This window comes from Papio anubis, chromosome 9, assembly GCF_008728515.1.
Source record: "Papio anubis isolate 15944 chromosome 9, Panubis1.0, whole genome shotgun sequence".
Lineage (NCBI taxonomy): Eukaryota > Metazoa > Chordata > Mammalia > Primates > Cercopithecidae > Papio > Papio anubis.
Window position 1 is genome coordinate 10,627,550 of NC_044984.1, and position 26,015 is coordinate 10,653,564.

A 26,015-nucleotide genomic window follows, 5' to 3' on the forward strand; every position below is an offset into this window, starting at 1 on the left:
CTTACAGACTATATATAGCTATTTCTATATATCCTATTAATCTAAAACTGAACCCAAAGAGAAGCCCTTATTTTATAAACTCAAAATTTATTTAGACTTAGGCACATATTTACCACTTGCATTATTTATTATTCTTTCATGCATGTTCAGCTTTATATTTTTAATAATTTTCCTTTTATCTATAAAATATTCTCTTGAATTTCTATTTATTAAAGTCTGCTATGGTTTTGAAACACACTGAAGACATGATTACATTGAATTCTAGCTTCCATTTTGTCTGTTGAAAATAAGATTGTCATTTAGACAATTGTTTCTTTTTACATAATCTTTTTCTTCTACCTAGTTTTCAGATTTTCGATTGGTCTTTGATATCTTGTGGCATTTGTATCTTAATTGGTTTTAGTTATCTCATCTGAAGTTTAATGACTTCTAAAAATATATGAATGTCTCAGAATAGCCAAAGTTATCCTGAGCAAAAAGAACAAAACTGAAGGAATCACATTACCTGACTTCAAAGTATACTACAGAGCAATAGTAACTAAAACAGCATGGTACTGGCATAAAAACAGACACATAGAGCAGTGAAACAGAATAGAGAATGTGGAAACAAATCCACACCTATAGAGAACTCATTTTTGACAAAGGTGCCAAGAGCATACACTGGGGAAAGGACAGTCTCTTCACTAAACGGTGCTGGGAAAATTGGATATCCATATGCAGAAAAATGAAACTAGATGCTTATTTATCACCATATACAAAAATCAAATCAAGGAGGCCTCAATGATTCAGTGATGTTTGATGAGTGGTAGTGTTTAGTGTTGATTTCTGAGAAAGAGCATTCCAAGAAGAAGGTACACAAATATGAAGTCCCTGAGGCAATTCTTGGTATATTCAAGAAATTACACAGAGTCCAGTGTTGCTAGCATGGGATGAGCCAGGCATTTTAGGACAGACAGGCAGACAAAATTGAATCACTCTAATGATTACAGGACTTTGTAAGGATTTTGACCTTACTCTAATGAGATGAGAAGCCACTGAAAAATCTAGAGCTGAAGAATGGCATGATCAAATTTGCATCTTCACAGGCTCTCTTTGGCTGCTACCTTGAAAATACATCAAGAGAAAAGGATGTGCAGTACTAGAAAGAATAATTAGGAGTTGATGGCAATTATCTTGGCTACGTATGGCAGCAGTTTAGACGAGTATGGCAAAAGTGATGACAAAATTTGCTGATGCCTTAGAGATGAGTTCTGAAAGAAAGAAAATGTTAACTCCGTGTTTTGGGTCTAAGCATCTGAAAGACTGAAGTGGTCGTTAACAGAAGAGGGAAAGGCTATAGAAGAAACGACTTTGGAGACTAGAGGAAGATCACTATTTTGATTTGGACATGTTAGTTCAAGTTCTTGTTAGACATCCAAATGAAGATGTCAAATGACCTCTTAGAGATCAGATTCTAGAGACCAAGGTTGATGTCTGAGCTGAAGGATTAAATATTGGCATCAATAGCACACAGAAAGTAACTAAGGTTATGACTAGATGAACTTACCTAAAAAGTGGGAATAAAAACAGAACAATAAAACATGAGTGTAGACCATTATTTCAAACCATACACAAAAATTAACTCATAATTAATTGATCATAGAGAAAAATATAAAAACAGAATACTGAGCTACTGAGACATTAACTGTACCAAATGCAAGAAGTCAAAATGGGTTAATCAATCATCATATTTCTCATATTTCTTTACTTAGATCATTTTTTTCTATAATGATAATCCCCTACTTATCAATCTATCAATATCTCCATTGCTATTTTAAATAAAACTTAATTAGCTATCTGCTCACTATCACTCTGATTTAGTAGAAATTCAAGTAAAAACATTATTGATGCTCCCACCTTCTCCATAGATTTTTAGTATTGTTACTTTTAAATGTGACTTTAATGTTCGAAAAAAAGGGTTATATAATTTGATATATGTAACTATATGTATATAAGTAAATAATACATATGAATAAACAGCCTTATTCCTCTCTATTAAACCTTTTGGCTTAATTATCTATAAGGAAACTGCATGAGATCACACACACAAAAAAAGCAGACATAGTTTATTAGAGATTGAAGAATTGAGACCTTGGACAATCTGATATTTTCAGTTTACAGACAAGACGAAGAACTAGCAAAAGAGACTGAGAAGTTGTGTCAGTGAACAAGGATAAAATCAGGAGAGGGCAGTATCCTGAAATGCAAATAAACTATATTCAGTGCTGCTCATAGAGCATGTAACATGAGAACTAACCACTGGCAACACAGACTTACTGGTGATCTTGCAAATGTCAGATTTAATGGAGTGGCGACAGTAACAGCCTCATTTAAATTAGTTGACAGGCCAATAGTTGAAAAGGCTTCATAGTTTGCTAAATAATTTTAAACCAAGAGGGGACAAAGTTGAAAAAGTTGACTCTTGGGGTCAGCCTTTGACGTTGAAAATCAAAAACCCTCAGCCAGTTCTCAGGACTGAGCCAATGCAGAGAAGCAGAGTTCAATGATTGAAGGAAAACTTACATGCCCTCAGTAAATGACACTGAAGATTCACCACAAAAATATTCAGGAAATATTCACTTGACCCTTTCTCAAGCTCCTGTAGTCATCTCACCTGTAGCCATAACAGTACCCAGAGGAAAGGACATATATTCATACTCTCAGAATTTTAAACATGGGGTCTGAAATAACATTAATAATATTTGAGTACTAAAAAAGACACCGTGTTTCACAGAATGGAATGGGAGGCTTTGTTTTTGGTCATTTGTTTGTTTGTTTGTTTTTAGAGACAAAGTCTTGTTTGTTTGCCCAGGCTAGAGTGCAGCCCAGGCTGGAGTGTAATGGCACAATCATAGCTTACTGCAGACTCAAATTCCTGGGCTAAACTGATCCCCCTGCCAGAACTTCCTAGGTAGTTGGAACTACAGGCACACAGTATCACAATCAGTTTATTTTCTTTAACAAACAGGGACTTGCTATCTTGCCCAGGCTGATCTGGAAGTCCTGGTCTCAAGTGCTCCTCCCACCTCAGCCTCCCAGATTGTTTGGATTACAGGTGTGAGCCACCTCACCAGTCCTGGAGTAGGAGTTTTTGAAAGTCAGATGCTGCATAAAGCTTTGGCTCATGTTCCACCTAAGGTGGATCTAATGGGTTTATATTTATTATCTCTTCCAGAATGTTAAATTGAAATTAACAGTTTCAACAGCTAGCAGAACTCTCACATTGCTTCCAGACCTGTATATTAAGGGGACATTATTGTAAGTAGAACCAAAAAGAGTTCTCTGAAATTCTCCTCTTCTGTCAAGAAAATGAGTAAAACATAATAACCGCATAGTCTAAGGAATAGAATTGGTCACCGACATGACAAAAAACTCTAAATTCCAGGAGGTGGTTGTCCATTTTTGATCCCTATTCAGTTAACCTATCTGGCCTCTGCCAAAACCAGATGGATTATAGGATGAATGCACATCAGCATAAACATAAATCGCACTTGAAGATACTCTCTAGGATGTGGTACCTTCACTGAGAAAACATGGTTTCTGGCTCTTTGTATGAGGCTTTTGATTTGGTGAATGCTTTTTAATCTACATCCATTGGGAGAGAAAATCAAAATGATTTGCTTTAGTGTGGTAAGAACGAAAGCACTGCTTCACCATTTTATGTCAGGGCTATGTCACTTCTGTTTTCAGTTTAATTGGCATTTTGCAAAACATCATGCTAACTCAATATATTAATAATATTGCATTAATTGTAACCCAAAAGCAGGAGATGGTGAGTTTCTCAAATATAGTAAAATACCATAACATTGAACAGAAGTAAAATACCAGAAGAAGAAAGATGAACAAGAAGATTCAGTGACCTATAACATAGATGATGATTTTAGGGGTCCAGTGCTCCTAGTCCACGTGCTGAAATACCCTTTTTAAAGTAAACAGCATGTTGCTCTGTATGCATCTATTTCCTGTCATTACAAATGAGACACAATATTTGTTGGGCCTCCTGGGATTTGGGAGCCAACATATTCCACATTTGAGGATATTGCTCTGATTCACTAATGAAGTTTCCAAAGGCTACTGGTCTTAAGTAGAACTAGAACAAAAAATGACTCTAGCAAACGTAGGCTTTAGTCCAAGCTGCTGTGCTCATTGTGACAGACAATCCAGCAGAATTCAGACCTGCTAGAGGCATGCATGCATAGTGGGCATTATAGGACTTTGTGCATGCTTCTCACAAGCTCACAGGAGAGGGGAGAGCAAACCCCTAGGAAATTAGTGCAAAACCATTCCCTCTTCAACAGAGGACTGCCCTCTGTCTCAAAAACAAAACAGCAGGTGCAGAAAATTAACCCAAGTATAAAGCGCTTCTAAGCATGCGCATCTCTAAGCACAAGACCCTGTGCAACAGTGGAAATTATATGCTCATAAAGTCAGCCATGATTGGAGAGCATGAGCACATCTGAGTGGCACAAGGAGTGGACTGCATCGGGCACAAACATGTGCTTTCTCAGATTCACTTGACTGTCTCCCATTCCCCTGATCAGCAGCTTGCCTGACCCACGCCACCCTTCCATTTGAGACTTGAATGGATCACCACATTGTGGGCATGAGGTCTGACTTTCATTACCTCCACCAAGGGACTGGATGATGGAAAGCAGAACAACAGAGATGGTAATTCTGCCTCAGGGAAACCCTGGCCAGTGGGAAATAGAAGACAGAAGACAGCTGAGCAGATATGTTCTCCCTCTTCTGTTGCTTCCATGGACTAATGCTGGCTGTGTTTTCCTCTCGCAGCCCTTCTGAAAATGTCCTGGGAGCCAAGTGCACGCATCTGATAACCGCCATGCTCTCTCTCTCACCTCACTGTGGAGTGGTCGTCAGCAGAGTCATATCACACATCACAACACATAGTTTCACATCTTCTCTTGCCTCAATTTCCATATGACCCGGCTTTTGCTGCCATGGACCTCCTTCCAAATAAATGTCATCACTTTAATATCAGACATTTGCTCTAGTTCTAGACCCCTGAGACTAAGATATTCATTCAGTGTTATAATTATTATTCATTCATTTTTCTATGAGTTTATAATATGGTGATTAAAGTGATCATTTAGAAAGGATATTAAAAATACTATCTAAAAATATATTTTAGTAAGATAGTTGATAACTGAATTTTTTAAATGAAATGTCATTTTCGTTTATGTAATAACCAGCTAGAAATACCACAATACAAATATATAGTTTGCAATAGAAAAGATACCTGCACATATACAAAATTCTTTTATATGCTAAGTAAAAAGTATTGTAATAAATTCCATCTGATTTTATTTTCCATTTTGTCTTTGTGTCACACATCCAATATGGCTGCATCAATGCTATATTATAGTGATATTTTCCCTAGAATTGGGGAATAGCCAAACTTTTGCTCTGAGAAATTCTTCCTCTTGGATAATCCTGTAACTTCAATCTGAAACCAGAACAGAAATATTCATGCAACTGTAGATTTTGTGATACGTTACATTTTCATTGGTTCATCACCCCAATATAGTTCATGTATACATTCATTCATTCACCAATTAATTTGTTCATCGAAGTATCGTTTTGGAATAACTATTCTATGTGCTGTCTTTATGTTCTGGAAGTCTACAGTAAGCAAGTTCTATATGATCTCCACTTTTATGGTATTTACATTGTAACAGGGAAGATATATGATAAACAAACAAATTGGATGTGGAGATGATTTATCTTAAGATTTAGATAATATTGTTAAAATTACATAACACCAGAAATTAATACAGTTACAAAGAATTTAGCTGTTGAACTAGGCTATACATTTTCTTCTTATAACAGAACTTGCTATTAGTGAATATGTCAATACACTTTCTCTCATTTCATCATTTACACCAAGATTATAATAAGACATATCTTTAAGGCATTTCCTATCATTGATATATAGATTTCATAGATGCCGTAGTTTCTATACCCTCTTTAGATTGAGCTTCTTTTTAAAGTAAGGAAAATTTGAGCTTTTTGAGGGATTTTAAGGATGGAAGATAAAGGAGGGAATTGGCAATTCAGGAGCTCAGAGGTGGCTTAGACAAAAACCTAAAATATATAACATCAGATCTCAACTTCAAAAATGTTTTTGTTTAATTCAAAAACTGGAAGAGATGACTTTTCTAATTGCTTATGGAAACTTATAACAGCACTGAAAAGAGCTCATGATCATGTTTCTTCATCTTTTTTATAGAAATGATTTTTTGTAAGCTATTAACATACTATATTAAATCTAATATTCCTCAGTATTGCTTTTGATATACATAAAAAAATGTACACTAGATATATATTTCACCCTTGAATTTTATTTTGTGCGTTGTTATCTAACAATAATTGTATTTGCTTTATACTAAACATAAAATAAGAATTCATCATGAACGCCTATGATCCTAGCACTTTGGGAGGCTGAGGCAGTGGATCACTTGAGGTCAAGAGTTCAAGACCAGCCTGGCCAACATGATGAAACCCCATCTCTACTATTTAAAAAAAAAAAAATTAGCCATGCATGGTGGCACATGCCTGGAGTCCCAGTCACTCAGGAGGTTGAGGCATGAGAATCACTTGAACCCAGGAGGTGAACGTTGCAGTGAGCCAAGATTGCGCCACTGCATTCCAGCCTGGACAACAGAGCAAGACTCCATCTCAAAAAAAAAAAAAAAAAAAAAAAAAGAAAAAAAAAAAAAAGAATTCATGATTAAAAAAAAAAAAAAAAAAAAAAACCTACCCCAAAGACACATTCTCATCATTGATTTAGAATTAAATTTCCTTACCATCCAAAAAAATCACAGGCTCAAACAATGATAGTTAAACCATTACATACACTACGGTACATATACATAATACAAATTACAATGAACAACAGCAATAATTTTCTGATATAAGGTGTCGGTTCTTAATTATAAATAGAGATCATAAATTCCTCAAATGAAATATCATACAATAAAATATACGTGTGAAACACACATGGGTTCATAATTCTGACAAATTTCTTATCCTACTTTTGTATAAAAGTTTATGTGAAAAATTGTTTAAAGGTATGTTATGGTAAATGTTAAGTTTTCATATACATTCAGACATACACACACATATATATATATACTTTTATATAGTAAACTTAAGTAAAAGAATTTTCTAATTCTACTTTTGTAAATCACTCAAATACATAGACTATGCAAAAACTTGTAGGAAATATAAAATGTTCCGGACACCATCAATTTGTTTTCTGCTAGAAAACACACAATAAACCTCTGGTGAATCTATGGAGTTGACAGGTTCTGTCCTTTGGCCCAGCAAGTCACCTGCCACAAAATTGAAAGAAAGTTCTGCTTTAGCTTCTTGTTCCCCCAAATCAGAATGAATGAGTGGAACGATGGATATATGATTCCAACAGCTTGGCAAAGGATTAAGACAACTTCTTTCTGTTGCTTCTTATAATTCCAAAATGATACGATTAGACATAGAAAGTAAACGGCAAATAGTATGAGGAAAGAGGTCACAGTTTGCAGAGCTTTTATGTGGATCTTGGTGCTAGGATCTTGCGATCCTTTGCCATAGAGCTTCATCTTCTTCAGATGTTTACACAGAGAGCAGATTAACAGCAGAAAAGATATCAGGGTCAGAGTGAATGGTATCAAGTTTGCTAGCGTGACTACAATCAAGTTAGAAAGGTACGTTGCATTCCTCAATTTGATCTTCCACGTTATGTTTCTTTCATATTCTTTTGTCCACACATTTATATACACGTTTTCCACCACAAGATCACAAACCAAAAATAACGAAGCCCCCGACACTATCACCAGAACTACACTCTTAACCTTCCTTTTTAAGTGATGAAAAATAAGTCTGGAGAAATTGACGATCTTGAGCAAATAAAATATGCTGAGGCTAGTAGCAAGCCAGATGCTGAAATGGTTGGTTACTGCCCAGGCATTAGAAAGAAAAATTCTTACTTTTAAACTAGATGAATTTGGATTCAACACAGTTGCATACCAGTGTAAGACTATTACCCAGAGCAAACCGACTCTGGAGACTGCCAGAGCAGCAATAATTTGATCAGCTGAGGAGATCTCTTGTCTCTTGACCCAGGCAATGAAATTTATCAGTGCTATAAAGCCATTGGCAAAATTTCCAAGAACAAATGCAACCACTACTAGAATGGAAAAAACAATGGGTAGAAAACTCATCATGTCTAAACAAAAAAGCAAGTAAAAAGTTCAGGCCTAATGCCACTGGTTGTGACTCCTCTAATATTCAGACTTTAGATTAAATATGCACTTGATTCCTGAATGTTCAATGACATCCTTTATGCTTTTAAATTCTGTGAACAATGTCAACAGGAAAGCACCAGCTTAAACTAATGAATGAGTTCAATGCTGCCTTTATGGAAAATATTGTCAGTCCCAAAACAGCTCAAATTAATTATTATTCATACAGTCTCTGTTCTTGCTATAGGCTGAAATTTTTCTGACTGATGTTGAAGGGAAAGCTGGATTCTCATTTGCTAGCATTCAAATAAAGACATATCTTCTTTCATTGCTTTGCAATTTTTTCCTTGTTTCACATTTCCATAATTTGTGTTCAGCCCTTCAGTTGTTAGGGAAATTTTAATACCCAGTACATAGATGACACAGCAAGTATTTAGATTGTTAAAAGAGCCTGATCACATGTAGGATCATAATCACTATGGATTTATTTTTTAATGCCAGATTTAAATACACAGAATCTAAACTTTTTATCAAAATCACCCAATATTTTATTGGGAACCACAGGAAAGCCAATACTCCTTATACTTTGGTTGCTGTAAACCAATACTTTTGTATGGCATCAGTATTAACAAACTCATAAACACACACCCATAGACACACACACACTTTCACCCTTCAAGGATGAAAGGAATTGTTTTCTAATAACTTATGAAATGGAAAATGAGTTTCCAGGAGCTCATCCTGGTGGAATTAGTCCTATTTTTCCCATGCCGGATTTTCAGCCAATGAATAATACTCACGAAACATGTCTCTCATCCTTAGGCTTTTGGTAACGCTACTTGAAAGCTTGTAAATATTCCTGAGTACCAGACCTTTGTCACATAATTTTGCAGTATCCTCCCACCACAGGTATAGTGAAAACCTTGCACTAGGACTCTGAGTTTGATCATGTAATTTGCTTTGATGAACAGAAAATTACTACGCTTTACATCGAAATTTGAAATGGTTCCATATTAGGCTTTCTTGCTCTTTTCATTTATCATGAGAACATGTCCACACTAACATACTGTTTCCAGAATGAAAATGAGTAACTCATGGAGTCACATTGCCCCTGCCTGACCCAGTCTTAAATCAGCCAAACTTTAACTAGATCCAAGAGGCAAAGCTTGAAACCTCTCAAATCACCAGCGCCATCCACAAAACCCCAGCTTGAGAAAACAGAATCCAAAAGCATGTGAGATATAAATATCTAACGTGATTTTGGAGAAGTTTCTTTTGCAGAAAAAGCTAAGTGATATAGACACTCTAATAAAACAAGAGTGTGAGAAATATGTGCACCCTTGTTGTGTCAGAAATTCAGGAGCCAAAGGAAAAATAGGTTGGAAATGTCAAAGTTTTTGTAATATGAGGTGAATATCCAAAACTAGAAGGAAATGTTGGGAAAGATCTGGGGGCTGTAGGTAATAGCATCTCAAATTTCTCCATTTCGCAACTAAAATAAGAATTCACTTTAGCTCTCTTGATTTGTATAAGAATGTACGTAAATGGTGGATTTTTCCCCTAAGTATAAAATGAGCAGAGCAATTAATAATTTTTATGTGACATTTATCCTAATTTGTAATTTTTAAAATAAAATTATAATACACACTTTGAAATGGGCCAAAACAAAAATAGGAAACAGCAATGTTTCATAAACAGTCATGTAACCATTACGCAGGGTAAGACATGGAACACTGCAAACAGACTAGGTCCACTTCCAGGCCACTTTCCAAGCGCCTAAACCTTTATTCACATCTCTTGAGACAAGCAATATTCGTAATCTATGCTGATCATTTCCTTGAATTTCTTTATGCTTTACCAACTAGGTTTGCAACCCTAAACTCCACAGCTTGGTCTGTCCTGCTTTGAACTGTGTATAGGTGCAGTCCTGTGTGTTCTTCTTGTTCATGGCTTCTTGCACTGGACATCATGTTTCTGAAATATAGTTACATAGTTGCATGTACCTGTGATTCATTTCTTTTCACCTCTCTATATTGTTCCACTGTATGGATTTACTGTAATCATTTATATCATTCAATCATCCTTAGTTAATATATATTTTGGGCAGTGTATTTTTGAGCTATTATGAGTAACTCTACTATGAGTATTATTTCACATATCATTTGAAGCAATTCCTATTACAGGGTCATTAAATGTGGTGTTCAAATTCTCCTCATAGACATAGAAAAGTGCAAACAATAATTTAACTAAATTTGTTCCTGTCACCTTTACCTCCAGTCTCTTTGTTGCTATTTGCATATATCTTATCAATTACATATTTAACTCAACAAGACGTTATTTTATTCAGTCAACATTCATTAAGAATTATGCACATATTTATCATATCTGTTAATTTATATTCCTTCTTGCAAGTTCAACCTTGTATTTTCAATGTTTTTTATTTTAGCTGAAAAATATCATTTGGATTTCTGTTTATGCAGGTCCTCTATTCTTTTGAAACACACTGAAGACATGATTCCATTGAATTCGACCTTCCATTTTTCTGTTGAAAATCAGTTTTCATTTAGAAAGTTGTTCCTTTTAAAATAATCTATCTTGGGGGCGGAGCAAGATGGCCGAATAGGAACAGCTCCAGTCTCCAACTCCCAGCGCCAGCGACACAGAAGACCGGTGATTTCTGCATTTTCAACTGAGGTACTGGGTTCATCTCACTGGGGAGTGCCGGACGATCGGTGCTGGTCAGCTGCTGCAGCCCGACCAGCGAGAGCTGAAGCAGGGCGAGGCATCGCCTCACCTGGGAAGCGCAAGGGGGAAGGGAATCCCTTTTCCTAGCCAGGGGAACTGAGACACACAACACCTGGAAAATCGGGTAACTCCCACCCCAATATTGCGCTTTAAGCAAACAGGCACACCAGGAGATCATATCCCACACCTGGCCGGGAGGGTCCCACGCCCACGGAGCCTCCCTCATTGCTAGCACAGCAGTCTGTGATCTACCGGCAAGGCAGCAGCGAGGCTGGGGGAGGGGCGCCCGCCATTGCTGAGGCTTAAGTAGGTAAACAAAGCTGCTGGGAAGCTCCAACTGGGTGGAGCTCACAGCAGCTCAAGGAAACCTGCCTGTCTCTGTAGACTCCACCTCTGGGGACAGGGCACAGCTACACAACAACAACAACAACAACAACAAAGCAGCAGAAACCTCTGCAGACGCAAACGACTCTGTCTGACAGCTTTGAAGAGAGCAGTGGATCTCCCAACACGGAGGCTGAGATCTGAGAATGGACAGACTGCCTGCTCAAGTGGGTCCCTGACCCCTGAGTAGCCTAACTGGGAGACATCCCCCACTAGGGGCAGTCTGACACCCCACACCTCACAGGGTGGAATACACCCCTGAGAGGAAGCTTCCAAAGCAAGAATCAGACAGGTACACTCGCTGTTCAGAAATATTCTATCTTCTGCAGCCTCTGCTGCTGATACCCAGGCAAACAGGGTCTGGAGTGGACCTCAAGCAATCTCCAACAGACCCACAGCTGAGGGTCCTGACTGTTAGAAGGAAAACTATCAAACAGGAAGGACACCTACACCAAAACCCCATCAGTACATCACCATCATCAAAGACCAGAGGCAGATAAAACCACAAAGATGGGGAAAAAGCAGGGCAGAAAAGCTGGAAATTCAAAAAATAAGAGTGCATCTCCCCCGGCAAAGGAGCGCAGCTCATCGCCAGCAACGGATCAAAGCTGGATGGAGAATGACTTTGACGAGATGAGAGAAGAAGGCTTCAGTCCATCAAATTTCTCAGAGCTAAAGGAGGAATTACGTACCCAGCGCAAAGAAACTAAAAATCTTGAAAAAAAAGTGGAAGAATTGACGGCTAGAGTAATTAATGCAGAGAAGGTCATAAACGAAATGAAAGAGATGAAAACCATGACACGAGAAATACGTGACAAATGCACAAGCTTCAGTAACCGACTCGATCAACTGGAAGAAAGAGTATCAGCGATTGAGGATCAAATGAATGAAATGAAGCGAGAAAAGAAACCAAAAGAAAAAAGAAGAAAAAGAAATGAACAAAGCCTGCAAGAAGTATGGGATTATGTAAAAAGACCAAATCTACGTCTGATTGGGGTGCCTGAAAGTGAGGGGGAAAATGGAACCAAGTTGGAAAACACTCTTCAGGATATCATCCAGGAGAACTTCCCCAACCTAGTAGGGCAGGCCAACATTCAAATCCAGGAAATACAGAGAACGCCACAAAGATACTCCTCGAGAAGAGCAACTCCAAGACACATAATTGCCAGATTCACCAAAGTTGAAATGAAGGAAAAAATCTTAAGGGCAGCCAGAGAGAAAGGTCGGGTTACCCACAAAGGGAAGCCCATCAGACTCACAGCAGATCTCTCGGCAGAAACTCTCCAAGCCAGAAGAGAGTGGGGGCCAATATTCAACATTCTTAAAGAAAAGAATTTTCAACCCAGAATTTCATATCCAGCCAAACTAAGTTTCATAAGTGAAGGAGAAATAAAATCCTTTACAGATAAGCAAATGCTTAGAGATTTTGTCACCACTAGGCCTGCCTTACAAGAGACCCTGAAGGAAGCACTCAACATGGAAAGGAACAACCAGTACCAGCCATTGCAAAAACATGCCAAAATGTAAAGACCATCGAGGCTAGGAAGAAACTGCATCAACTAACGAGCAAAATAACCAGTTAATATCATAATGGCAGGATCAAGTTCACACATAACAATCTTAACCTTAAATGTAAATGGACTAAATGCTCCAATGAAAAGACACAGACTGGCAAACTGGATAAAGAGTCAAGACCCATCAGTCTGCTGTATTCAGGAGACCCATCTCACACGCAGAGACATACATAGGCTCAAAATAAAGGGATGGAGGAAGATTTACCAAGCAAATGGAGAACAAAAAAAAGCAGGGGATGCAATCCTAGTCTCTGATAAAACAGACTTTAAACCATCAAAGATCAAAAGAGACAAAGAAGGCCATTACATAATGGTCAAGGGATCAATTCAACAGGAAGAGCTAACTATCCTAAATATATATGCACCCAATACAGGAGCACCCAGATTCATAAAGCAAGTCCTTAGAGACTTACAAAGAGACTTAGACTCCCATACAATAATAATGGGAGACTTCAACACTCCACTGTCAACATTAGACAGATCAACAAGACAGAAAGTTAACAAGGATATCCAGGAATTGAACTCATCTCTGCAGCAAGCAGACCTAATAGACATCTATAGAACTCTCCACCCCAAATCAACAGAATATACATTCTTCTCAGCACCACATCGTACTTACTCCAAAATTGACCATATAATTGGAAGTAAAGCACTCCTCAGCAAATGTACAAGAACAGAAATTATAACAAACTGTGTCTCAGACCACAGTGCAATCAAACTGGAACTCAGGACTAAGAAACTCAATCAAAACCGCTCAACTACATGGAAACTGAACAACCTGCTCCTGAATGACTACTGGGTACATAACGAAATGAAGGCAGAAATAAAGATGTTCTTTGAAACCAATGAGAACAAAGATACAACATACCAGAATCTCTGGGACACATTTAAAGCAGTGTGTAGAGGGAAATTTATAGCACTAAATGCCCACAAGAGAAAGCAGGAAAGATCAAAAATTGACACTCTAACATCACAATTAAAAGAACTAGAGAAGCAAGAGCAAACACATTCCAAAGCTAGCAGAAGGCAAGAAATAACTAAGATCAGAGCAGAACTGAAGGAGATAGAGACACAAAAAACCCTCCAAAAAATCAATGAATCCAGGAGTTGGTTTTTTGAAAAGATCAACAAAATTGACAGACCACTAGCAAGACTAATAAAGAAGAAAAGAGAGAAGAATCAAATCGACGCAATTAAAAATGATAAAGGGGATATCACCACCGACCCCACAGAAATACAAACTACCATCAGAGAATACTATAAACACCTCTACGCAAATAAACTGGAAAACCTAGAAGAAATGGATAATTTCCTGGACACTTACACTCTTCCAAGACTAAACCAGGAAGAAGTTGAATCCCTGAATAGACCAATAGTAGGCTCTGAAATTGAGGCAATAATTAATAGCCTACCAACCAAAAAAAGTCCAGGACCAGATGGATTCACAGCTGAATTCTACCAGAGGTATAAGGAGGAGTTGGTACCATTCCTTCTGAAACTATTCCAATCAATAGAAAAAGAGGGAATCCTCCCTAACTCATTTTATGAGGCCAACATCATCCTGATACCAAAGCCTGGCAGAGACACAACAAAAAAAGAGAATTTTAGACCAATATCCCTGATGAACATCGATGCAAAAATCCTCAATAAAATACTGGCAAACCGGATTCAACAACACATCAAAAAGCTTATCCACCATGATCAAGTGGGCTTCATCCCTGGGATGGAAGGCTGGTTCAACATTCGCAAATCAATAAACATAATCCAGCATATAAACAGAACCAAAGACAAGAACTACATGATTATCTCAATAGATGCAGAAAAGGCTTTTGACAAAATTCAACAGCCCTTCATGCTAAAAACGCTCAATAAATTCGGTATTGATGGAACGTACCTCAAAATAATAAGAGCTATTTATGACAAACCCACAGCCAATATCATACTGAATGGGCAAAAACTGAAAAAATTCCCTTTGAAAACTGGCACAAGACAGGGATGCCCTCTCTCACCACTCCTATTCAACATAGTGTTGGAAGTTCTGGCTAGGGCAATTAGGCAAGAGAAAGAAATCAGGGGTATTCAGTTAGGAAAAGAAGAAGTCAAATTGTCCCTGTTTGCAGATGACATGATTGTATATTTAGAAAACCCCATTGTCTCAGCCCAAAATCTCCTTAAGCTGATAAGCAACTTCAGCAAAGTCTCAGGATACAAAATTAATGTGCAGAAATCACAAGCATTCTTATACACCAATAACAGACAAACAGAGAGCCAAATCAGGAATGAACTTCCATTCACAATTGCTTCAAAGAGAATCAAATACCTAGGAATCCAACTTACAAGGGATGTAAAGGACCTCTTCAAGGAGAACTACAAACCACTGCTCGGTGAAATAAAAGAGGACACAAACAAATGGAAGAACATACCATGCTCATGGATAGGAAGAATCAATATCGTGAAAATGGCCATACTGCCCAAGGTAATTTATAGATTCAATGCCATCCCCATCAAGCTACCAATGAGTTTCTTCACAGAATTGGAAAAAACTGCTTTAAAGTTCATATGGAACCAAAAAAGAGCCCGCATCTCCAAGACAATCCTAAGTCAAAAGAACAAAGCTGGAGGCATCACGCTACCTGACTTCAAACTATACTACAAGGCTACAGTAACCAAAACAGCATGGTACTGGTACCAAAACAGATATATAGACCAATGGAACAGAACAGAGTCCTCAGAAATAATACCACACATCTACAGCCATCTGATCTTTGACAAACCTGAGAAAAACAAGAAATGGGGAAAGGATTCCCTATTTAATAAATGGTGCTGGGAAAATTGGCTAGCCATAAGTAGAAAGCTGAAACTGGATCCTTTCCTTACTCCTTATACGAAAATTAATTCAAGATGGATTAGAGACTTAAATGTTAGACCTAATACCATAAAAATCCTAGAGGAAAACCTAGGTAGTACCATTCAGGACATAGGCATGGGCAAAGACTTCATGTCTAAAACACCAAAAGCAACGGCAGCAAAAGCTAAAATTGACAAATGGGATCTAATTAAACTAAAGAGCTTCTGCACAGCAAAAGAAACTACCATCAGAGTGAACAGGCAACCTACAGAATGGGAGAAAATTTTTGCAATCTACTCATCTGACAAAGGGCTAATATCCAGAACCTACAAAGAACTCCAACAAATTTACAAGAAAAAAACAAACAACCCCATCAAAAAGTGGGCAAAGGATATGAACAGACATTTCTCAAAAGAGGACATTCATACAGCCAACAGACATATGAAAAAATGCTCATCATCACTGGCCATCAGAGAAATGCAAATCAAAACCACAATGAGATACCATCTCACACCAGTTAGAATGGCGATCATTAAAAAGTCAGGAAACAACAGGTGCTGGAGAGGATGTGGAGAAATAGGAACACTTTTACACTGTTGGTGGGATTGTAAACTAGTTCAACCATTATGGAAAACAGTATGGCGATTCCTCAAGGATCTAGAACTAGATGTACCATATGACCCAGCCATCCCATTACTGGGGATATACCCAAAGGATTATAAATTATGCTGCTATAAAGACACATGCACACGTATGTTTATTGCAGCACTATTCACAATAGCAAAGACTTGGAATCAACCCAAATGTCCATCAGTGACAGATTGGATTAAGAAAATGTGGCACATATACACCATGGAATACTATGCAGCCATAAAAAAGGATGAGTTTGCGTCCTTTGTAGGGACATGGATGCAGCTGGAAACCATCATTCTTAGCAAACTATCACAAGAACAGAAAACCAAACACCGCATGTTCTCACTCATAGGTGGGAACTGAACAATGAGATCACTTGGACTCAGGAAGGGGAACATCACACACCGGGGCCTATCATGGGGAGGGGGGAGGGGGGAGGGATTGCATTGGGAGTTATACCTGATGTAAATGATGTGATGGGTGCAGCAGACCAACATGGCACAAGTATACATATGTAACAAACCTGCATGTTATGCTCATGTACCCTACAACTTAAAGTATAATAATAATAAATAAATTAAAAATAAAAAATAAAAAAAATAAATAAAATAATCTATCTTTTTCTCTGGGCACTTTTGAGATTTTCTATTGGTCTTTGATGTCCTGTGTCATTTTATGTTAATTTGTTTTTAGTTATCTTGTCTGAACTTCGATAGTTACTAAAAATATATGGATTAATACATTTTATCACTTTTGAGAAAATCTCCACAACATTGCTTCTACCCTATTTTCTCCCTTTTAATCTTCCAGAAATCCAGAAGTATGTTAGATCCTCTGATTCTAGCATCAATGCCTCTTATTCTCTTAGTTTTGCATTCTCTGTCTTGTGGTCTCTTTAGGCTTCATTCTTTGTAGTTGTCTTCCAGTTCACTAATTCTCTCTTCTCTTATGTCTAACTGGTTGTTAACTCTTTGTTTATTGGATTCTCAATACTGACTATTTATTTTTTGCTCTTATCATTTTAGTAGCAGAAATAATCTTTTGTTCTCCTTCTATAAATCATTATCTATGGAGAAACAGAACAAAGAACTCTTATAACCAAGTTTTTTTTAAAAATGGGGTTCTTTGGTTGGTTGGTTTTGTTTGTTTGTTTTTTGTGTGCTTGATATGAAAATGGTAACAATTTTCTTCTTTTCCCAAGACATTGGTCACAAAATAGAATAAAAACTTGATCTACACATCCTCCCACAAGTTGGAAGAACCTGGAAATTGATGTGATGTGAGTAGCTTGTCTGTTGATGAGTCTTCACCACAAACTCTCCCCACAGGGAAATTCAATTAGCTGTGCTGGATTTCAAAATGCCATTCCAATAAATAAGTTATAGCACCTCAACCCTAGATACATCATTCTATTTTACAAATTAAATTTTACTCTTTTTTTTTATTAGCAGAAGTAGAGCTCTGTGCCTTCAAACTTCTTCATTATCAGGTGAGATATAGAAGATATGAGGGCTTACTTCTATTTGATTTCTTTAGTCCTAAAATTCTCACTTTAGATGTGCCAGCAACCTATGTGGGCTGACAACTGGGGGCAGGATGGGAGAATGCCAGGGGATAGATGCACCAAGGACTAGACACCTCCTTGCCTCCTCCCAACCTCTTCAAAACTTCAGCACAACTCTGAAGCAAAGTGTACTTGTGGGAGAACCCAGAGTTGCCTAAGATTTAATTTCTGCCATCAGGTTTATGGAGCCCCTAGGGAAATTAAGCTGAGTTTTTAAAATATCTAGGAAGTTAAATTTGTTGTACATGTGAGTTTCTGAACTGAGATTAGTATTTGATTTACCTGGCATCAGGGAGTGTTATATATCAATTATTTAAATATTCATGTAAGATGTAAAAAGGAGTAGAAGTACACATATCAAATTTCCATAAATAAACTTTGCAATATAAACATAATTTATACTATTAATCCTTTGTCAATAAAATGTGGAAAGGTTAAAAAATAAATAAAATAAAATCTTCACTTTAGAAATAAGAGCTTGATCATGAAATGGCTTATTTATCTTTCTAATTAAGGAATTTTATTAACACCACAACTAAATCTTTCTTATAGTGTTCCTAAGATTAGTTTATCTATAATGATTTGCTTAAGCAATGTATTTTAAACTAAACTATACTTAATTTCTAAATCTAAATGTATTTGGCTCAACTTGAAATTTTCTGTTTACTAATGTAACTTTCCCACAATGATAATATTTTTAAAATTTATTAGACGTTATCCAAATTACGTATGGAAACATTTCAAAAATAAATCATTTAATGAGATAGATGTAGATGATGATTGATGATGATGATAATGTCAGCAAAAAGGGGCCATACTCTTCTATAAATATGACTTCAATCGTGTTTTCTAACTGCTATATTTTAGGGTGATGGACTCATGAACTTGTTTCTTACATTATTCTCAGCAAGAGGCACAGACAAACATCCTCAGACAGTATTTCATTATGAATAAGTTAAAAAAACTGAATTTCCACTGATTTACTGGCTGTTTCTTTTCATTTACCACATACTGAAAATCATGACAAAACTGCCCTACAACAAAGATTCTTCTCCTTTGGGCTGTTTAATTATCACTGCACTTTCACATGAACTTACACAAATCGTCTATACAACTATAGAGCATATAAACTGTATTTTATCTTTTAATAGTATCATTAGTAGGCAAAATTCTCTCAACTGCTTATTTACACTCTCAGCTACTGTCACTAAATCTGGGTTATTTGATTATAGCAGTCGAAGTAACACTACAGATACACAAGCACACTCAAAGATTATACTAGATATGTTTTATAGCTTAACAATTATCTTTCTAGGTTTTCTTCTCTAATACAGAGTCAAAAAATTTATAGGAACAAAATATTTTCCCCAACACATATGCCATGCACATGCATAGTATTGTGATCTTTGAATGGTAACAATATGAGTATAATTATTTCATTTAGGGATAAATGTAGCAAAAATTGTCCTATATACTTAATATCTATAGTGTTACATACTTTAATATTTGTACTTTATGAAAAATTCCCTAATTGTTGCCAATCTGAAATGTGTATCATGAAAAATTAAATTGGAAACAAGAAAAAAGTCTATTGCAATATAGTTGTTTAAAATCTGATGTTTCAAATTAAGATTAGCATTAAGAATGTGGATGTACACTTACTGCTTATATTTTTCTTTTTGAAATTAATTTGTAAAAAGTATAAAATTTTAGCCATATTTCTTACTACTATAAAGCTGTATTCTTCTTTATTCAGCAAAACTCTAATTACAATGGTACATGTAGGAATATATTAGTTTCAGCCTAATTTTACATTCATTAATTTATTTAATATTTCTGATTTTAAAATATTTTCATTATTCTGGAACCTAACATATACAGGGAAAGCAATAAAATCTAAATGTACAGTAAGAGGAAAAAAGAATGTAACATTAACACTCATATTCCACACCTTCATCAAAAAATAGAATTTGTCAGCAATCTGACATTCCCCATATATGCTTTCTTGTTGATATAATTTCCTTGTTGTTTCCTCCCTCCCAAGTATCCCAGTTACGATAATCACTTATATCTTTCACTTTAGTTTTGCCACCAATGTAATAAATAATAAGAATTTATTTCAAATTATAAGAATTATAAGAACTTAAAATAATTTATAATTTGTTTTATAAAAAGTTATAATTTCTTTTATAAAGAGTTATAAGAATCTAAAATTTCTTTTATAAGGAGGTGTAAGAATTCATAATTTTTTTATAAGCAATTATAAGAATTTGTAATTTGTTTTATAAGCAATTATCAGAAATTATAATTTCTTGTATAACCAATTATCAGAATTTATAATTTCTTTTATAAGCAATTATCAGAATTTATAATTTCTTTTGTAAGCAGTTATCAGAATTTATAATTTGTAAGCAGTTATCAGAATTTATAATTTCTTTTGTAAGCGATTATCAGAATTTATAATTTCTTTTATAAGCGATTATCAGAATTTATAATTTCTTTTGTAAGCGATTATCAGAATTTATAATTTCTTTTATAAGCGATGATCAGAATTTATAATTTCTTACAAGCAATTATCAGAATTTATTTGCAAAACTATAAAAATATTCTTGCAAATTTCATATAAATGTGATTATATTGATTGTTTTTCGTGTTAATAATTACTACTATAGCTGTATATATTGCTCTCCATGTAAATCAAATTTATTCATTTTCCTTTTCTTTTCTAGTTAATCTGTATTTTTGATTTTAATAAAACGACACGATTTCTTTCAGTGGTTTGTAGCATGTAGTCAGGGAGTATGCAAAGTTCAGGATTAACAGGGTCCATCATCATGGATGTGGATTTTAATCAATGATAAGTAAAACAGGGTATGTAGTAAACATGTAACTATAATGGTGCACAATGCAGAATTGGAATGACAATTACAATGAACTATGAGGTTTTTTTTTTCACATTTTATTTATTTATTTTTTTATTATGCTTTATGTTCTAGGGTACATGTGCACAATGTGCAGGTTTGTTACATATGTATATATGTGCCATGTTGGTGTGCTGCACCCATTAACTCGTCATTTACATTAGGTATATCTCCTAATGCTATCCCTCCCCCATCCCCCCACCCCACAACAGGCCCCAGTGTGTGATATTCCCCTTCCTGTGTCCAAGTGATCTCATTGTTTAATTCCCACCTAAGAGTGAGAACATGCAGTGTTTGGTTTTCTGTTCTTGCGATAGCTTGCTGAGAATGATGGTTTCCAGCTGCATCCATGTCACTACAAAGGACATGAACTCATCTTCTTTTTTTTATGGCTGTATAGTATTCCATGGTGTATATGTGCCACATTTTCTTAATCCAGTCTATCACTGATGGACATTTCGGTTGATTCCAAGTCTTTGCTATTGTGAATAGTGCTGCAATAAACATACGTGTACATGTGTCTTTATAGCAGCACGATTTATAATTCTTTGGGTATATACCCAGTGATGGGATGACTGGGTCAAATGGTATTTCTAGTTCTAGATCCTTGAGGAATCGCCACACTGTCTTCCACAATGGTTGAACTAGTATGGCCTTAAGGGGGCCGTCTATAGACCTACCCTCAGGGCGCATTCTCTTTCTCAGGGATGTTCCTTGCTGAGAAAAAGAATTCAGTGATATTTCTCCTATTTGCTTTTGAAAGAAGAGAAATATGGCTCTGTCCCATCCTGCTCACTGGCAGTCAGTTTAAGGTTACTCCCTTGTTCCCTGAACATTGCTGTTATCCTGTTATTTTTTCAAGGTGCCCAGATTTCATATTGTTCAAACACACATGCTCTACAAACAATTTGTGCAGTTAACACAATCATCACAGGGTCCTGAGGCGAGGTTCATCCTCCTCAGCTTACGATGATGACAGGATTAAGAGATTAAAGTAAAGACAGGCATAGGAAACCACAAGGGTATTGATTGGGGAAGTGATAAGTGTCCATGAAATCGTCACAATTTATGTTCAAAGATTGCAGTAAAGACACGTGTAAGAAATTATAAAAGTGTTAATTTGGGGAACTAATAAATGTCCATGAAATCTTCACAATTTATGTTCTTCTGCTGCAGCTTCAGCCGGTCCCTCTGTTCAGGGTCTCTGACTTCCCACAACATATATGTATTCTGATATGAGTGCAAATCCTGGGTCTGAGGATGTGATCCTTCATCTTAGTCAAGTAATGCCACACTCAAAGCAATTGCACTGATTTATAATCCTAAGAGCAGTGTATGAAAATTCCCACTGCTTCATATGCTTTCTAAAATTAGTCAAATAATTTTTGCACTTTCATATTTATATAAAATATAATTAAACTTGGCTGGGCATGGTGGCTCACACCTGTAGCCCCAGCACTTTGGGAAGCCAAGGCGGGTGGATAACCTCAGGTAAGGAGTACGAGGCCAGCCTGGCCAACATGGTGAAACCCCATCTCTACTAAAAATACAAAAATTAGCGAGGTGTGGTGACGCACACCTGTTATCCCAGCTATTCAGGAGGCTGAGGCAGGAGAATCAAGTGAACCCAGAGGCGGAGGTTGCAGTGAGCCGAGATGACACCACTGCACTCCAACCTTGACCACAAAGCAAGACTCTGTCTCAAAAATAAATAAAATCAAATATTATTAAACTTAACATTTTATAAACCTTTTTCTATTATAATTCAGAATGTATCTTTAGTTGAAAAATTATATAACTCTTTTAATTCTATGACTATAATTTCATGCACATTTATTAGGGATTGATTATATATTTCATATATTTATTTGTTCATATTCCATTATTAGCTTTTATAATTTTTTTCTTGAAGTTTCAAATTCTTTTTTGTTGAGCAAGTGTAATTACACTGGAGATATTTCCTTTAATCAATCATTATATCAAATGACTTTGAGAAAATATGATTAGTTAATGGCATATTGTAGTGGAAATTTCAGGATTGTTTAACAACTCCTAAAAGGAAACAAAGAAAAAATATTAAAATACAAAAACAGTCTGTAAGTTTAATTACAGCAGTCCATGGTAAAACACAAATTCCACTACCAGTATGGAAAACATGATTGGTAGTAAACATACCATGTCTGAATTCTTTTTAAGGTAGGCCTAATTTCACTGGACAAGATTCCCTTTAAGGTTCTTACCTTAAACTCTATGTGCACCTGATTTCTGAATGTGCAGTAACACTCTTGTTCTTTTTAAATTCTCTGACCAATGTCAAACAGAAAAGCACCAGGGCATGCTAATGAATGAATTCAATGCTATCTTTGTGGAAAACTTGATAATTTCTAAAACAGCTCAAATTAACTTCTACTCAAACACTATGTCCAGGCTATAAGATCAAATTTTTCATACTGATGTTGAAGTGAAAAATGAGTTATCACTTACTAGCATGCAAATAAACACATATTCTGTTTCATAGTTTTGCAGTATTTTTCCTTTTTTAACTTCTCCATAATTTGTGTTCGGCAATGTCAGTTGTTAGGGAAATTTTGAAAACCAACACATAGACCCTACATTGGATATCTAAACTGTTAAAAGGAGTTTTGTTGTAACTGGAATCATGACCACTGTGGATTTATTTTTTAAATGTCAGATTTATGTAAACAGAATCCAAAGTTTTCTTGTCAAAAGAATCCAAGGTTTTCTTGGGAAGTGCAAAAAGACCAATACCCTTTAAAATCTGCTTGCTGCTAATATGTTTGTATAAGTTTATTGTTAACAAGCTCATTAACACAAACACACACATGCATACATGCCCCTCATGGATGGGAGGAATTATTGTCCTGTAATTTCCAAAATGGAAAATCAATTTCAGGCAAGTCATCCAGGTTGAAATAGCCCTATTTTCCCATTCACCCTTTTCAGTCAATTGCTTACACTTTTGAGTAAGTTATTCTCTCATGCTTAAGCTTTTGAATGCTTAAGCTTTTGAATAAGTTATTCTCTCGAGTCTAGTAATATTTAAATATGAATTGTTTAATTAAAATATTCAGCAATTTTTAAAATATTCCTTGGGCACTTAAAAAAAAAAAACATGTATTTTCCATTGAAGACTCTAGACTTCCCTCGGTATGAATATTCACTTTTATTTTTCTCTGTTTAATTTCTTTTGATTACTCTATTAAGAAGAATAGATGTTAGTATTGGTCTCCAATCTTGTATTTTATTTCTTTTTCAGGTTTTATAGTATAATTGTTTCCAAGAGATCTCGGAGTCAGACTGCCAAGAGAGGAAACCAGTTTTTCTGCTTCATATAGTGATGATTCTGAGATTCCATTTTACAACTACTCTCTGCATCAGTATGATCACCAAAAAACGCAGATGATAATAACATTCTCTTTGTGAGGAGTTAGTATAGCATTTGTATAACTGCTTTCCATTTTACCTGTTTGGGACTGGAAGAAACAAAGATGGCTAGTTACTGATTTGATCCTGTATTACTAGATATTTAGAAGATGGCAGTGAAAACTTCTATTTATTTTTTTCTTCTTTTCTTTTCTTTTTTCTTTTTCTTTCTTTTTTTTTTTTTTCTGAGACAGGCTCTTGATCTCTCACCCAAGCTGGAGTGCAGTGGCACAATCATACCTCACTGTAGTCTTGAACTCCTGGACACAAGTGATACTCTTGCTCTCCTGCCTCAGCTTTCCAAGTAACTGGAACTACAGGCATGCACCACCAAGCCTGCTAATTTTTAAATTTTTTGTGAATACGGGGTTTCCCTATGTTACCTAGTCTAGTATCAAACTCTTGGGCTCAAGTGTCCTCTCAAAGTGCTGGGATTACAGGTATGAGCATCAGTGGCTGGTCAAGAACTTCCATTTTTGAGTAGAATATAGGAAGTTCAAGAAGGGAAGATATCCTTCTGCAATAACTACGATAAGAGAAAGAAAAGGCCAAAAATATTTTTTAAATTCATCAGAGAGTTGTACAAGCAACCAAGACCAGCTGAACTGAAATCCAGCACAAGAGCTTTCATAGATGAAGAGTCGATTTATATGTTCAGTGCAATCCCTATCAAATTCCAGCAGGCAGTTTTTTTTTTTTTTTTTTTTTTTTTTTGATAAAATGAAAAACTAGTCCTACAATATATCTGGAAATACCAAGTTATCAGATGACTAAAATAAATTTTAAAAAATAACAAAGTTGGCCGCGTGGCTCACAGCTGTAATCCCAGCACCCTGGGAGACCAAGGTGGGTGGACCACAAGGTCAGGAGATGGAGATCATCCTGGCTAACACGGTGAAACCCCGTCTCTACTAAAAATACAAAAAATTAGCTGGATGTGGTGGCGGGCGCCTGTAGTCCCAGCTACTCTGGAGGCTGAGGCAGGAGAATGATGGGAACCCAGGAGGCGGAGCTTGCAGTGAGGCAGATCCGGCCACTGCACTCCAGCCTGGGAGTGAGACTCTGTCTCAAATAAAATAAAATAAAATAAAATAAAATAAAATAAAATAAAAACAAAGTTGCAGAATTACAATTTCTGATTTCAAAGCTTATTACAAAGCTGCACTTATCAGGATGGTGTGGTGTTGGCATTACAGTAGACAAAAAGAACATAAAACATAACTGAGAGTCTAGAAATTAACACTGACGTTCATGGTCACTGAGTTCAAAAAGACTACCACTGCAGTTGAATAGGAATTAATAATTTTTTTCAACAATTGATAATGAGAAAGTTGAATAATCACATACATAAAAAATGAATTTATATCCTATTTCATATCATACCAAACCAAAAAAAACCCTCATATTTAATCATAGAGCTACATGTGAAATCTGGGATTAGTAACTGAGATACAAACATATATTAAATGTACCAAATGCAAGTAATAAATGTTATGGGTGCACCCTAGATTTTGTAGTGTTTTTGTTTGTTTGTTTGTTTTTGGTTTTGTTGAGACACAGTCTCACTCTGTGGCCCAGGCTGGGGTGGAGTAGTACACACTTGGC

At 36.1% G+C, this 26,015-nt stretch overlaps 1 protein-coding gene across 1 annotated transcript; it reads right to left on the minus strand.

The window, feature by feature from the left end:
* Positions 1 to 1,869: 1,869 nt before the first annotated feature.
* Positions 1,870 to 10,893, minus strand: LOC101004809 (taste receptor type 2 member 20). Its single transcript, XM_021933407.2, has one exon. The coding sequence runs from the start codon at positions 8,277 to 8,279 to the stop codon at positions 7,350 to 7,352; it is 930 nt and encodes a 309-aa protein (XP_021789099.2). The 5' UTR covers positions 8,280 to 10,893; the 3' UTR covers positions 1,870 to 7,349.
* Between the last annotated feature and the right edge of the window lie 15,122 nt (positions 10,894 to 26,015).